The sequence below is a fragment of the Trachypithecus francoisi genome, unplaced genomic scaffold (assembly GCF_009764315.1).
Source record: "Trachypithecus francoisi isolate TF-2019V2 unplaced genomic scaffold, Tfra_2.0 Lachesis_group1, whole genome shotgun sequence".
Classification (NCBI taxonomy): domain Eukaryota; kingdom Metazoa; phylum Chordata; class Mammalia; order Primates; family Cercopithecidae; genus Trachypithecus; species Trachypithecus francoisi.
This window is the reverse complement of record NW_022681454.1, coordinates 118,743,710-118,759,859: the sequence shown is the minus strand read 5'-3', so window position 1 is coordinate 118,759,859 and position 16,150 is coordinate 118,743,710. Positions and strand designations below refer to the sequence as shown.

Below are 16,150 nucleotides of genomic sequence, written 5' to 3'. Positions count from 1 at the left end.
AGAGAGGCAAGAGCAAACACATTCAAAAGCTAGCAGAAGGCAAGAAATAACTAAGATCAGAGCAGAACTGAAGGAGATAGAGACACAAAAAACCCTCCAAAAAATCAATGAATCCAGGAGTTGGTTTTTTGAAAAGATCAACAAAATTGACAGACCGCTAGCTAGACTAATAAAGAAGAAAAGAGAGAGGAATCAAATAGACGCAATAAAAAATGATAAAGGGGATATCACCACCGACCCCACAGAAATACAAACTACCATCAGAGAATACTATAAACACCTCTACGCAAATCAACTAGAAAATCTAGAAGAAATGGATAATTTCCTGGACACTTACACTCTCCAAGACTAAACCAGGAAGAAGTTGAATCCCTGAATAGACCAATAGCAGGCTCTGAAATTGAGGCAACAATTAATAGCCTACCCACCAAAAAAAGTCCAGGACCAGATGGATTCACAGCTGAATTCTACCAGAGGTACAAGGTGGAGCTGGTACCATTCCTTCTGAAACTATTTCAATCAATAGAAAAAGAGGGAATCCTCCCTAACTCTTTTTATGAGGCCAACATCATCCTGATACCAAAGCCTGGCAGAGACACAACAAAAAGAGAGAATTTTAGACCAATATCCCTGATGAACATCGATGCAAAAATCCTCAATAAAATACTGGCAAACCGGATTCAGCAGCACATCAAAAAGCTTATCCACCATGATCAAGTGGGCTTCATCCCTGGGATGCAAGGCTGGTTCAACATTCGCAAATCAATAAACGTAATCCAGCATATAAACAGAACCAAAGACAAGAACCACATGATTATCTCAATAGATGCAGAAAAGGCTTTTGACAAAATTCAACAGCCCTTTATGCTAAAAACGCTCAATAAATTTGGTATTGATGGAACGTACCTCAAAATAATAAGAGCTATTTATGACAAACCCACAGCTAATATCATACTGAATGGGCAAAAACTGGAAAAATTCCCTTTGAAAACTGGCACAAGACAGGGATGCCCTCTCTCACCACTCCTATTCAACATAGTGTTGGAAGTTCTGGCTAGGGCAATCAGGCAAGAGAAAGAAATCAAGGGTATCCAGTTAGGAAAAGAAGAAGTCAAATTGTCCCTGTTTGCAGATGACATGATTGTATATTTAGAAAACCCCATTGTCTCAGCCCAAAATCTGCTTAAGCTGATAAGCAACTTCAGCAAAGTCTCAGGATACAAAATTAATGTGCAAAAATCACAAGCATTCTTATACACCAGTAACAGACAAGCAGAGAGCCAAATCAGGAATCAACTTCCATTCACAATTGCTTCAAAGAGAATCAAATACCTAGGAATCCAGCTTACAAGGGATGTAAAGGACCTCTTCAAGGAGAACTACAAACCACTGCTCAGTGAAATCAAAGAGGACACAAACAAATGGAAGAACATACCATGCTCATGGATAGGAAGAATCAATATCGTGAAAATGGCCATACTGCCCAAGGTGATTTATAGATTCAATGCCATCCCCATCAAGCTACCAATGACTTTCTTCACAGAATTGGAAAAAACGGCTTTAAAGTTCATATGGAACCAAAAAAGAGCCCGCATTGCCAAGACAATCCTAAGTCAAAAGGACAAAGCTGGAGGCGTCACGCTACCTGACTTCAAACTATACTACAAGGCTACAGTAACCAAAACAGCATGGTACTGGTACCACAACAGAGATATAGACCAATGGAACAGAACAGAGTCCTCAGAAATAATACCACACATCTACAGCCATCTGATCTTTGACAAACCTGACAAAAACAAGAAATGGGGAAAGGATTCCCTATTTAATAAATGGTGCTGGGAAAATTGGCTAGCCATAAGTAGAAAGCTGAAACTGGATCCTTTCCTTACCCCTTATACGAAAATTAATTCAAGATGGATTAGAGACTTAAATGTTAGACCTAATACCATAAAAACCTAGAAGAAAATCTAGGTAGTACCATTCAGGACATAGGCATGGGCAAGGACTTCATGTCTAAAACACCAAAAGCAACGGCAGCAAAAGCAAAAATTGACACATGGGATCTAATTAAACTAAAGAGCTTTTGCACAGCCAAAGAAACTACCATCAGAGTGAACAGGCAACCTACAGAATGGGAAAAAATTTTTGCAACCTACTCATCTGACAAAGGGCTAATATCCAGAATCTACAAAGAACTCAAACAAATATACAAGAAAAAAGCAAACAACCCCATCAAAAAGTGGGGAAAGGACATGAACAGACATTTCTCAAAAGAAGACATCCATACAGCCAACAGACACATGAAAAAATGCTCATCATCACTGGCCATCAGAGAAATGCAAATCAAAACCACAATGAGATACCATCTCACACCAGTTAGAATGGCAATCATTAAGAAGTCAGGAAACAACAGGTGTTGGAGAGGATGTGGAGAAATAGGAACACTTTTACACTGTTGGTGGGATTGTAAACTAGTTCAACCATTATGGAAAACAGTATGGCGATTCCTCAAGGATCTAGAACTAGATGTACCATATGACCCAGCCATCCCACTACTGGGTATATACCCAAAGGATTATAAATTACTCTACTACAAAGACACATGCACACGTTTGTTTATTGCGGCACTATTCACAATAGCAAAGACTTGGAATCAACCCAAATGTCCATCTGTGACAGACTGGATTAAGAAAATGTGGCACATATACACCATGGAATACTATGCAGCCATCAAAAAGGATGAGTTTGCGTCCTTTGTAGGGACATGGATGCAGCTGGAAACCATCATTCTTAGCAAACTATCACAAGAAGAGAAACCAAACACCGCATGTTCTCACTCATAGGTGGGAACTGAACAATGAGATCACTTGGACTCGGGAAGGGGAACATCACACACTGGGGCCTATGATGGGGAGGGGGGAGGAGGGAGGGATTGCATTGGGGAGTTATACATGATATAAACGTCATGCACATGTACCCTAGAACTTAAAGTATAATAAAAAAATAAAAATAAAAAAAATAAAAAAATAAAAAATAAATAAAAAAAATAAATAAATAAAAAAAAAGAAAAATGTATCTCTTTGTATATTTACACTATATATTTTATTCTCAATTATTTTCAGTGTTTATGATATTTGTGTGAATAAATAAAGCTGTAGGGGGACAGTGAGGTTGGAAAGTAGAGAAGGAGGTCTATTTGAACTAATATCCCATGCTATTAACCCTAGAATTTTGTTCCAAAGAACAAAACTTGGAAATGATCTCAAAACCCTTCATCGACTTGGAAATAACTAATACTTTCAAAACCTCTCATTTTGCTGATTAAGAAAGAGAAATTCCTGTGATTGTAACTTGTAGAGTCAGAGCAAAAACCTAGGTCTGCTAACTTCCAGTCCAGTGCTCCTTGTATTATAAAACAGCCTTGTCAACTGGGGCCCAAAGAAGTCCTTGGAAATTCTTACCATAAATATTGAATGCAGCTTGTGGAAAGGATGAAGATACCTGCAGTATCCAGAGGCAACTGACAGTTTAAAGCTAAGCCTAATGACACTCACCACTTTAGAATTTTCTGATTTTAGAAGTTCTCTGATTCTAGACAGAGTCTCGCTCTGTCCCCCAGCATGGTGTGCAGTGATGCAATCATGGCTCACTGCAGCCTCAACCACCACGGCTCAAGCAATCCTCCCACCTCAGCCTCCCAAGTAGCTGGGACCACAGGCACGTGTCACCATGTCTGGCTAATTTTTGTATTTTTTGTAGAAACAGGGTTTCACTATGTTACCCAGGTTGGTCTCAAACTTCTGGGCTCAAGCAATCCTCCCACCTAGGCCTTCCAAAGTGCTGGGATTACCAGTGTGAGCTACTGTACCCACCCCAGCTTTTTTTCTTTTTGAGAAAAGTAGTTACTTCATTTGATCATGAAATATTAAATCTCCTTAAAATGACTTGCTCCTCACCAGAATACATGTATGAAGTCAAGAATAACTGACCCAAGTGTCTTTCATGAAAGAGGTGTTTTTGATAAAAATCTTTAACAGGTATTTATATGGTATTCACTTTATTAATCATTGTGTTAAGATGGGAAAGGGATTTAAAAAAAGAAAGAGGGAAATGAGTGCTACTTGAATCAATTTGGTGGAGCAGATGCATATGAACAATTACAATTAAAGGAGAAAGGTAGCAGTGAATGTGAATGGAGGAAAAATACTGAAAACTTCTAACTTTGATATAGACCATTTGGTATGAGCCCAACAGGGTCATGGTTTGACAACAGAGTTCTGCCCATTTGTCAGGAAGCAGAATGGTAGATGGAGGGCTCTTGTGAATGCCTTATTCCTCAAGGAACATGCATGATGATGAGTAAGTAGGACTATGTCAGACAGATGTGGAGGGGAAGGGAACTCAGATGGAATAACTGATTAGACTAACGGCACTGAGGTTAGAAAGTGGGTGTGTTTAGAAATTTAATTTGGTGGTAAATTTAAGGTAACGGGGTAATAGGGGATGATTTGGAAACTGCTTATGGAGGACGCTGAACACCTGGCAGACACAGTCAGTAAACTCAGGAGAGGGCAGGGGAGTGCCATAAACTCAGCTTCTTTGAAAGGATATAGCAAAATGTACTCACTACTTCAGATTCATACACCTCAGGTTAATAGAAATAGCTTAAATACTGGCCTTCCCTTGACTCGCTTTCCCCCATAATTTCTGTCAAAGTCTTGAATTCTTTTTGTCACTCTTTAGGTATTAGCATATTGCTGTCTCTCTGTATGCTCTCTGTAATTGCCCATAATCTAGAACAGAAATATTGTAATTTTTTGATATTCTGTATTTTTCTTAACATTTAAGAATATTTAAATTGTTGTTGGCTTGAGTGTTCTTTTTAAAATTTTTTGTGTGCCAATGATTTTCAAAAAAAAAAAGATTCCACACCTCTATTTTACAGTGATATTAGAGGTTGGTAGATGTTATCAATTATTACTTTTGCAATTACTAATAATTTGCTTATACGTTTACCTACAGTATGACATTTAATTCTCATCAAGCGGAGCACAACATTGGTGAAGAGTCTATTAAGTTTCTCTTCCCTGTGCTTTTTTAAAGGAAATTCTCTAGTATGGAGGATGACATTCTTAACAACATGCTCACTGTCATACCCTTCAAAAGTAAAGACATAATGTCAAATAGTAATGCAGGAATAAATAATTTGGTTTAAGTACATTATTAGTCTACCATTATTCAGGGACAGAGTTTAGACTACAGTAGATAGAGGAATGAATAGGCCGCAAACTAAGCTTTTGATAAAAGTCTAACAAGATTAGTAGATTACACAATCATTATATATAATATTAAAACAGATTATGTTCACTAACAAGACCTTATAATCAGTATTTCTTGCCAATTAAGGGCAGATCCATATGCCTTGACAGTTAACCAAGAAGGAAGTTGATGTTTCTTGGTGGAAAAATTAGAAGCCTAACTGGGGCATATGCCTGAATAGACAGATGTGCATTCAGTCTTCCAAGGATATGGACCAAAGTCTGTCTGTAGGTAGGACCAAGATTTTTATTACTGTTTTTTAATTTCTCTGTTAGGAAAAAGGAGGAGTGTTCAAGTGCCCAAATTCTATGCCAGGAGCACATTTAGATCTATCAGTTGTCCAGTACAGCACTTTAAAAAAAAAAAAAGAACACATCTAATTTGTTTACCACAGGATGTTTGTAAATATTCCCTAGGTTATAAAATTAGTGATCTGCTATATATATGATTGTCAGCTAAAGACCAATTATATCCATCAAAACTCTTTATTTTGTTTTTAGGATAAAGACTGTCTTTTGGAAAATATAAGACCAGTTGCCTCTTAACAGGCAATGATACAATGTTTAAATGAATATGGATCTGAATAGTCATGCTTTCTTCTTAACCACAAGAAATTCTTATGTCAAGAAGTGAAAGAACGATGGTAAAGCATGTCCCTTTCTGCTATTTTATTACTTAGAGGTTTTAGCCTACTATAACTATTAGTGTAATTTAAAACTGGTTACATCTAAACCTTGTTTGTTAAATAAATTACATAAATAGAAAACCCTGAGCAGTTTTTAAAAGGTCAGTAGACTGTTTTGTCTTTGTATTGATTCTAAGAATTACAAGGCCTTGGCAGCACTTCTGCACCTTGCCTTTTTTACTACAAATAGCATGTGTCCCAATTACATAATGAAATATGTATCTTTTTTCTAATTTCTCTTTGGAAAACAAGGGGTCTCAATCAGCTGTTTGTTCAGAAGACTTAAGCAGTTCTACAACATGCATTTACTTTTACTTTTATTTTGTGAAGAGTTTAGTATCTGGGTTCCAATCTACTTCTTAATGGTTGTATAATCCTGGGCTCCAATCCCTAGGGTTGTTGTGAGGATTAAATAAAATTATGTACATAGAGTGCCTAGAACAGTACCTGGAACACAGCAAGAGTGCAACAGAGCTGAGCTGGGCCTTTATTATTATTCTGAACATTATATCACATTCTGAAATGAAAGATTATCTTAAAAGAATAACTTGAAAACATATATAATTTACATGACTAGGAAGAATTTGACCTTCAAAGAGAAAAACACTAGTATGTATTTTGTACAGCAATCCTAGAGGTAAGTAGCCTCATTTTATAGTTGAAAAACAATGAGGCTCAGAGTGGTCAAAATTCTTGCCTTAAGTCATAATTATTAGTAAATGACGTTACAGGGATCACATCCTATATCCTTTCTACTATTTACCTCCTTTGTCCAGTTCCTGAAGAATCCAATGCAGCCATTCTCAATGTAGTACTTTTTTTTAAAGAAGCTGTGTGTGTGTGTGTGTGTGTCTACATGCATGTGTATATGAGAGATGGATGCTTTTGGAAGAAGTGCCTGTCTTTTGGAGGGATACTTGTTTGTGAGGCGACATGCTCCCTGTTGGGGATATGCCTCCATCGATCTGGAATGGTACTCAGTCTGTATGTGGGGGGCAGGGAGGATACCTTGCATGTAAGCCTCTGTGTGTGCATTTATCTCTGTGAAGGGAATACAGTGAGTGTACTAGCACTTGTGTGCATGCATGTATGGCTGTGTGAGTGTATATACATGTATGTACTCATCTTTGAAAATGTTTATCTGTACATAAGTGTACCTATATGTGCATGCCCATTTCTGTGTACACATATATGCCTCTATATGTGTCCTTTTCCCTGTGTTTCTGTTCTATGGGTGTGCTTTTAGGCAACCTCTTTGTATCTAAGTGTGTAATACCGCGGTGCAGGTACAGAGGATGAAAGGAGTGTTGCCACATAAAATACTCCTAAGGATGGTAGCAGGCTAGGAATATTAACAAAAAAGATCCTGGACAGAAGCCATGAAGAAAATACAGACCATGTAAGCATGGAGATCAACCCAAGCTTGGAGATCTGATTTACTGTTTAATCATACAGGTCTTTGGCTGGAATATTATTAATGCAGGTGAACTAAATAGAAACAAGATAACAAACAAAGGTGGGATGTGAACCGAGCTAAATATTTCTCTTTTAAAATATGAGACTAAGAGGCGCTTTTATTTATTTATTTATTTATTTATTTATTTATTTATTTTTTAGAGAAAAGGTCTTCCTCTGCCACCCAGGTTGGAGTGCAGTGGTGTGAGCATAGCTTACTGTAACTTAGCCTGAGGCATGTTCCCATCTCAGGCCAAGTAGCTAAGCCTACTGGCATATACCACCACACCCAGCTCATTTTTAAAAATTTTTGTAGAGACATGGTCTTGCTATATTGTATAAGCTGTTATCAAACTCCTGGCTCAAGTGATCCCCCCACCTCAGCCTCCCAAAGCACTGGGATTACAGGCATGAGCCAACATGCCTTGCCTCGAAAGGTGCTTTTTAAATGCTTACAGACTTGCTATTTGTTCAATACTTTTCTAAGGTGATTTTTGAAAGAAAAACAGTGATTTAGGCATTTTGTTCAATCTTACTTAAAATTTTTAAACCTATTTATTATTTTTATTTAATAATTTAACAATTGTTTATTCAACATCTTCTATGTACTAGTCACTGTTTTAGGCACCAGAGATAGGGCAGTGAACATGGGAAAAATTCTTCACTAATGCAGAAGGATGCATTCTGGTTGCAGAGGTGAAAATAAATAATAAAATAATAAGTGAGATAATAATGGGGGAATAAAAGCTGAAAAATAGGATAAAGAATGTTGAGGGGGATCTTACAATATTTTAGTATTCAGCATTTAGTGTTTATCAGTGTTGTCAACATACATTCAGAAATTAATACCTTCCTCTTTATGCCTTGGTGTCTCCAATTAATGAAGCCATATCATATCATAGCTGTTAAATTGAAAGGACAGAATCTGTTGTACATGCCTAGCAAGTTAGAGATGGATTTGAGAGTAATCCTGTTTTTATTTTCATACAGTCACCATTTGTTTATTCATCACAGCTGATCCAAATAGGGGCAGGTCCAGGCTCTTAATCTCCCCCACTGCTGCTTCTGCAGCTCATCAACTAGCCTTTAAAGCATATGCCTATTAATCAGGACATTTGTATTCAGGTATATTAGTAAACTATTGTTTATGTAAATTTGAAAACAAATAATTTAAAAGAGTTTCCTGGTAAATTCTGACTGGGTTATAACCTTGAAGAACCTCATAAGAATTACCTTCTACTTGTATAGGTCTATCTGGGATTAGAAACATACGCTATTTTAGATTTATTATGCCTCCACATGTTAGGTTTTCAAGCATTCTATAAGATATGTTTCTCAATGTTTTGTTTTACTTAGAAGTATGACTGGTAGAAAGATTCTCTGTTACTCTTTTATACAAATGAGTTCTTCTACGTACTAAGCATTTTTCTAGACACCAAGTATACAATAGAGAATAAAACAAGTCCCACCCCTTACAGAGCTTGCTTCATTCAAGTTAGGTAGACTCCATTAATAAGCAAGTAAATATATATATATATAATATATATATTATATATATATAGCATCAAGGAGTAAGTACATGAGGAAAATACAGCATTGAAGAAAATAAAAGCAAGGTTAGTGGAACAGAGAGTGCTAGTTTGTGGGGGAGGGTGCTGCTTTACAAAAGTACTCAGGAAAAGCTTCATTGATAGATAAACAGAACCACCAAGCAAATAAGGGAATGAATACTGTGAATATCCAGAGGCCACCATTTCATGGTAGCTCTGCTGCAGTTTCATCACCAACACCAACAGGACAGTTTATTTGAAGTGGGGTGGAAGATAAGATGGTCAGGAGGTAGAAGGAATTTTATAGAATATTTATAGGAATACAGGATTTTATAGGTTATTTATAGGAAGTATGTAGGATTCTACAGGTCACTTACAAGACCTCGGTGTTGTTCTGAGTGAGATGGGAAGCCACGGGAAAATTTGGGAAGAGAGAGAAATAAAAGGATCTTACATTTTTAAAAGATCTGGCCAGTGTATTAACAGCAGGTTGAGGAACAAGTGCACCAAAGCAGGAAGACTAGTTAGGAGATTGTGTGATAAAACAGGTAGAAGATGATGGTGACTTGGGCCAGTGTGGGGAGAAATAGTTGGATTCTGGATGTAGGATAAAAGGAAAGCTGACAGGATTTGATGATGACCTCTGGGACACAAAAGACAGCAGTCAAGATTTTTGGCCTGAGCAGTAGAAAAGATAGAGTTGCTATTGATAAGATGCAAAATACTGTGGGGTAGGTTTGGGTGGGAAGATCAGGTGTTTGGTTGGATATTTCAAGTGTAAGAAACCTGTCACACATAAAATTAGAGATGCTGAGTAAGCTGCTAGATATTTGACCCTAGCGGTCTGAGGAGAGATCAAGGATGATCACTGAGGAAAGGTTTCACACTAGCAAATGACAGAGTTTAATGTGTTTAAAACTGGGTTTGTTACTATCAAGTGCCAGAATACTTCATACATATTAAAATACCGGTGGGTTTCCTAGTTTGTTTATTTCAGGATTTAAACTACAGCAAGTAAAGGTGATGAAGTGCTTGATATAACAGTTTAGGGATTATTTTAGCTGTTAGTCATGTGATAAATCTGAGGAAATAGGAGGGAACACAGGCCAAAGAACTATGGTAAAATATTAGGAAAATTACATCTTCTAAATATTTGTTTTTTGAAGGATTGGGCCTTTATCATTTTTTTCTCAATTATCCTAAGAAATATTAAGAGAAAAATCCTACACTGGAGTAGAAGAATTTACCTGAAAAATTGTTTAACAAGTAAATTACTCATAAAAGTATTACTATGTGAAAGATACTATGAAGTCAAAGTGAATGCTGCTGATTCATTCTCCTTGGTTTATTTTTAAAATATGAGTGGTAGTGTACTTTTAATTTGTTGTTTTAAAATTTACCTTTGTTTGGAGTATTTTGTATTTTATATATATTTTTGCCAATAATTCAAAGTATTAATCTTGGTAAAATGTGACGCCTTACTGAAGAGTATATACCTCTCATTTATTTATTTATTTATTTATTTTTTTTTTTTTTTTTTGAGACGGAGTCTTGCTCTGTCGCCGGGGCTGGAGTGCAGTGGCCGGATCTCAGCTCACTGCAAGCTCCGCCTCCCGGGTTCACGCCATTCTCCTGCCTCAGCCTCCCAAGTAGCTGGGACTACAGACGCCCGCCACCTCGCCCGGCTAGTTTTTTGTATTTTTTAGTAGAGACGGGGTTTCACAGTGTTCGCCAGGATGGTCTCGATCTCCTAACCTCGTGATCCGCCCGTCTCGGCCTCCCAAAGTGCTGGGATTACAGGCTTGAGCCACCGCGCCCGGCCACATACCTCTCATTTAAATCACAGCAAATGCTACTAAAAATTAATAATAATTCTCTTCACTCATTTTCAAAAATTAAACTTTTCTTTTTCTTTTTTTTTTTTTGGAGATGAGTTTCGCTCTTGTTGCCCAGGCTGGAGTGCAGTGGCATGATCTTGGCTCACTGCAACATCCGCCTCCTGGGTTCAAGCAATTCTCCTGTCTCAGCCTCCTGAATAGCTGGGATTACAGGTGCACGCCACCACACCCAGCTAATTTTTTATATTTTTAGTAGAGACAGGGTTTCATCATGTTGGCCAGGCTGGTCTCGAACTCCTGACCTCAGGTGATCCATCCGCCTCAGCCTCCCAAAGTGCTGGGATTACAGGTATGAGTCACCACACCCAGCCTATAAAAATGAAACTTTTCTAACTGGTCATATCTAATTTTAATTAGTTTTCATAAAATCCTGATTATATGATTGAACATTTTAAACACACAAAAAAAAGGAAAACTCACCATGTTGCTTCTGTTTTGGGTTATACATTTTCCACCACCGAAAAATGATAAATCCATCTTGAATTCTAAGAAAGGGAAATTACAAAATTAGAATTTAAGTAACAATTTACTTAATTCATTTCTTAGTTATTCTAAAAGGCAGGCAATTGATAATGAATAAGGAAATACAGGAAATCCTCTAAAGAACATTGGCATACGTAAATACACATCTTTTCATGAACAAAGACTTATAAAGTATGTTTCATGATCTTCTAGTTGGAAAAGACTTTGTATAGCTAAAGATTATTGACAAATAAAAATTGTATATATTTATCATATACAACATGTTTTGAAATATAATATTCTAATAGTCACAGGAAAATGAAGTGCTAACAGAAATGTTTTTCTTTTTAAATGATATTTTTTAAAATAAAAAATTAGATACCTAGGTCTACAAGAGAGAGGGGAAAAAATTATATAACAATAAGCCAAATCTTGAAAGAGCGATGTTAGCACACAAAAGGGAAACTTTTAAGGATGTTCCTTCATTTCTCAAAAATAACCTATCATGCCCCAAAAGGATGGACTTATAGTCTCTTAGCTTTTCATTTTTCACTTTTGATGTGGAAATAATTGTAGACTAGCATAGAAGTCTCCTATAGTTCTAAGTGAGGTGTGAGCATCACCAAACTCTAGCACCTCTCAATTAATTCAAAACTTTTGAATTCTACCTAAGTCACAAATTTTAAGAAAATCACAAAAATAGAGTAGGCTTTTCTTTCAAGACTTAAAGAAGAAGGAACATTTCAATCATATCCTTATTATATCATATTTGTGTTTCCTTCTTCAAATACAATTAGTTTCTAACAAATGCTAAACAATTCTACAAACTTATTATCTCTAATAAGGAGCTAATGGATGACAGCTACCAATATCTCTAAACCTTGCTGTATATAACAAATGACTACTATGAACTCTATGATATAAAATGATCAGGCAATTTAAAGGTTCACTTTTTCATCTAGAAATGAAAGAGTATTCATTTCTATAAACTGCTATTTTTATATTCTGCTAAATTAATCCACTGACAAAATATTTTAAAACATCAATTTACCAAGTATGATTTACTGAAAAAAAAATTTGATTTAGTTTTATTTGAAGAAGCAAGTCACATTAAATAAAATATCATAAAACATTTTAATTAAAATCTAAAATATTAAAAAAACAATATTTTTAAAGTATGTTTAACATGGGTCCTTTTTAATGTTTTAATGTTGTTACCTAATAGACATGTCTTCTGTAATGTAATAGATTTCACGAACCATGACTTTTCCAGAAAGAACAGAGAAAGAGAAGGAACCTATTACAGGAAGGAAAAAACAGCAGTTAATGTAACTGTTTTTAACAGACATTAGGGCCCTTAAAGTTTAAAATAACATCAGCACTCAATTTATTCAATAAGCATCTCTTCTCATTTCCTTCCTGATACCTTTACAGCCTTACTGATTTTCCATCATTCTTTCCCCAATAAAACAAAAAGTGCCATACATATCATCACTATGAAGTAAGCTACTAAATAATCAGAAGAGGATATTAGTTTAAGTCACTGCTTCATATGGACAATTCCCTAAATTATGCACAGCCATTAAATAAACCCAAAGTAGTGACTAATTCACCATTTTTCTTTAGTAACTTGAGTGTCTGCAGGAACCAGCCATTGCCTCAAATTAATGGAAGACAATTTATGTTTGAAAGAAGTTTTATATCGGCTAAGAGGTACTCAATAAGGCAGGTTAGGATGGTTCTCTCCAGTCATCTCTCCCCACCCCTTTCTCCCATTGGTTTCAGGCTTTCAAAGCACATAGCTTCCTAATACACCCTCCTCCTATCTACCTGTAAATTTCCTACTTTTAAGTAGTCAAAAATTGAATTAATAAAGCAGGCCACAAAATGAAACACACAAGATGATTCTAACTTACATATTTTTAAAGTATGGGTTACTTTAAAAACAACCAAAACTACATTGCACATTAAAAACTTTCTTTTAATGGTGGACTCTCAAGAAATTTTTATTTCCATATTTTATACATACCCAAGTTTTTCAAATTCTTTTAATGAGCATCTTTTATAAGTTAAAAAAAAAAGTCAAAAAGTTACTATAGAAACACTTAAAGAAGTAATAAATAAGGGAGTAAAGGACATAACCAAGTGGATATTATCATGAAGTCATGGAGTGCTGTGTGAAAGAAATTCCAGTTAGATTATTTTAACTATCATGAAACAAAGGTAAACTCCTAATGCTACTATCTGTTCATGAAATATAAATTTATAATATACATCCGCTATGGTTTGAATGTCTGTTTGCTCTAAAACTCATGTTGAAACTTAATTCTCATTGACGTGTTAGACGGGTGGGAAATCTGACTACAGTATTTGAGACATAAGAGCTTTGGGAAGTACTCAGGATTAAATGAGGCCATGATGTTGGGGCATCAGTGGCTTTACAAGAGGAAAAAGAGACCTGAGCAAGCAAGCTCAGTCCCCTCACCATGTAACACTCTGTGCCACCTCAAGACTCTGCAGAGTCCCCACTGGCAAGAAGGTCCTCGTCAGAGGCAGCCCCTCAACTTTGGACTTCCCAGCCTCCAGAACTATAAGAAATAAATTGCTTCTCTTTATAAATGACCTAGTCTCAGGTATTCAGTTATAGCAACAGAAAATGGTAAGACAACATCTCAAGATTATAAGGAAGAAAAAAAGTCAATGTTAGCTCAAACTTACCAATATGGATATAGCCATGCTTGTATAATCTGTTAAGAACTAGTGTTAAAATAAGACCAACATTCCGGGAATTATAATACGTGAGGTAAATAATCCATCCACAGGACAAAATGGTAGCTGTTGGGAGGAAAAAAATCAGAAATAATAGGATTTACTTCTACATGGTAATGTGTCCTCTTACAATTTAATACTTGGAATTTTAAAACCAGAAGTTGATTATACTTTATCCAGCTTTCTTCCTCTTCATCATTCATTATCCAGAAAAGCATAAATTCCAATCGGATCCATTAAAGCAATGTTTCAAGTATGCCTGCTTTCCTTTCTGTTTACTTTATCACTGCTTCATACTGTTTTAGTTATTAAACATTATGTAAAGATGTTCTGGGAGAAGAAAATTCATATTTCTGAATATTCTGAAACAAATTCACCTTTACTGGGCCAAAAACTCATCTCATACACAAGTTCATTCCCAAGTTATTTCCTGAAACAAGCTATAGCCACGTGTAAAGGAAGAAAAATAATTATTTTTAAAATCTCTGCTTTTAAAAAATCTTCTGCTTTTTAAAGCTGTGCTTTAAGTAAAAGACATTGGAATTTAGTATAAAGGCATATTAAATAGGCCACCTGTAACTAGATATTTTGTTTTAATGAGTAAGACAGTAAGTTATGATAAATGTCATTGAATATGCTACAGTAAATGATATTCTAAATTTATTTTTTTCAATGAAAGTATATAGTTACTTATAAAATTCATATTCTCAAAAAATCTAGTTCATGAATATACAAAAGGCAAAACACAGGAAAACATTGTTTTGATAATAAATTTGCTCTTACTTATCCTTTTCAAAAGTATTACTTCTAAATTACGAGAAAGTTATATAAAGCAGCTTAACCTGTATAATCCTTTAGTAACATCATATTAAGTCCTTAACTTTTTAAACAATTATGTATTATAGATAAAGCAAAGCAATCACTGAGAATCAACATAAAATACAATTCCCAGGGCAGCTTAGACTGATGGTAATAGCTTTGACGTAGCAAGTGCTATGATTTGCCATTTAAAAACAAAAAATTCTAGAAAAAATATTTTGAAAAGTTATTTTGATGATACGCCATTATATCTGAAGTTTAAAGTCATTTTGTATAAATTTTTACTATAAATCATTGTGTCAACAGTAGGTTGTTATATGAGTCCTTCCGAATGGCAACAGGCATTTGCTGAGAAAATATGCTGTTAGTATTAAACAAGCCAGGAATTGTAGTCTTTTCTTTTTTTTTTTGTCAATAAATAACTGTTTATTAAATGAAAAAAATGCAATAAGAACAATAGTCAGAATTGAGGTAAAGTAGATGGCCTGCATTTAAAATGTAGTCTTCCTAATCTTTCTACCACTTCAAGCATCACTTGGATCAACACATTTTTTTTGTTGCAAACTCCTGATGCAAAGTCGATTATTCCCTGCTCACTGGCAGTAAGAAACAAAGTGATACTATATAAACTACTTTTTTCTTCCAGTCAGATCTATTCACTGAGGTTCTTTTCAACCAGTTGTTTCCAGTGAATTGTAGTCTTTTCGTTATATCGTGCCCCCCTACCCTCATAGTAAAACAGAGGGATTAAACAATTGCTCAATGTTTTTCTGCTTGTTACTGTTGCTGTTCTTTTCTTAAAGAAAGGAAGTGTTTAGAACAGAAAAAAGTCTGAAAAATTCTAGGTGACAGGAAAGGGAACAGACACTTCACCTCTACTCATACATATTCCTACCCACACCCTTGGGTGTCATGGAAGAAGCATAAGCAGCCCTTCAGAGAAAAAAAAAAAAAAACACCTGTGTAACCCTTATAAATTACTTAATCTTTAAGGGTCTCAATTCCCCAACAGGAATTAAAAGGAAAAGAATAAAAACCTACCTTTATAAAGCTACTCTGAGCATTAAGCGAGACAACATATGTACAGCCTGGTATCTAGCACACAGAAGATGTTCGACAAATTATCATTACCCTTCCTTTCCTCTCTTACCCTTCCTAATTTCCTCTGTTTCCAATTCTTATGCCAAAATTAA

At 35.6% G+C, this 16,150-nt stretch overlaps 1 protein-coding gene across 7 annotated transcripts in view; it reads right to left on the bottom strand.

The window, feature by feature from the left end:
* KIAA1109 (KIAA1109 ortholog) overlaps positions 1–16,150 on the bottom strand; it is a 234,877-nt gene that overhangs the window by 200,943 nt on the left and 17,784 nt on the right. For all 7 annotated transcript variants that reach the window (XM_033215165.1, XM_033215170.1, XM_033215171.1 and 4 more), the window contains exons 4-6: positions 14,088–14,204; positions 12,588–12,666; positions 11,328–11,392 (exon numbers count right to left, since the gene is read on the bottom strand). In XM_033215165.1, coding sequence (XP_033071056.1) covers positions 11,328–11,392; positions 12,588–12,666; positions 14,088–14,204 — 261 coding nt within the window. The remainder of the gene's footprint in view (positions 1–11,327; positions 11,393–12,587; positions 12,667–14,087; positions 14,205–16,150) is intronic.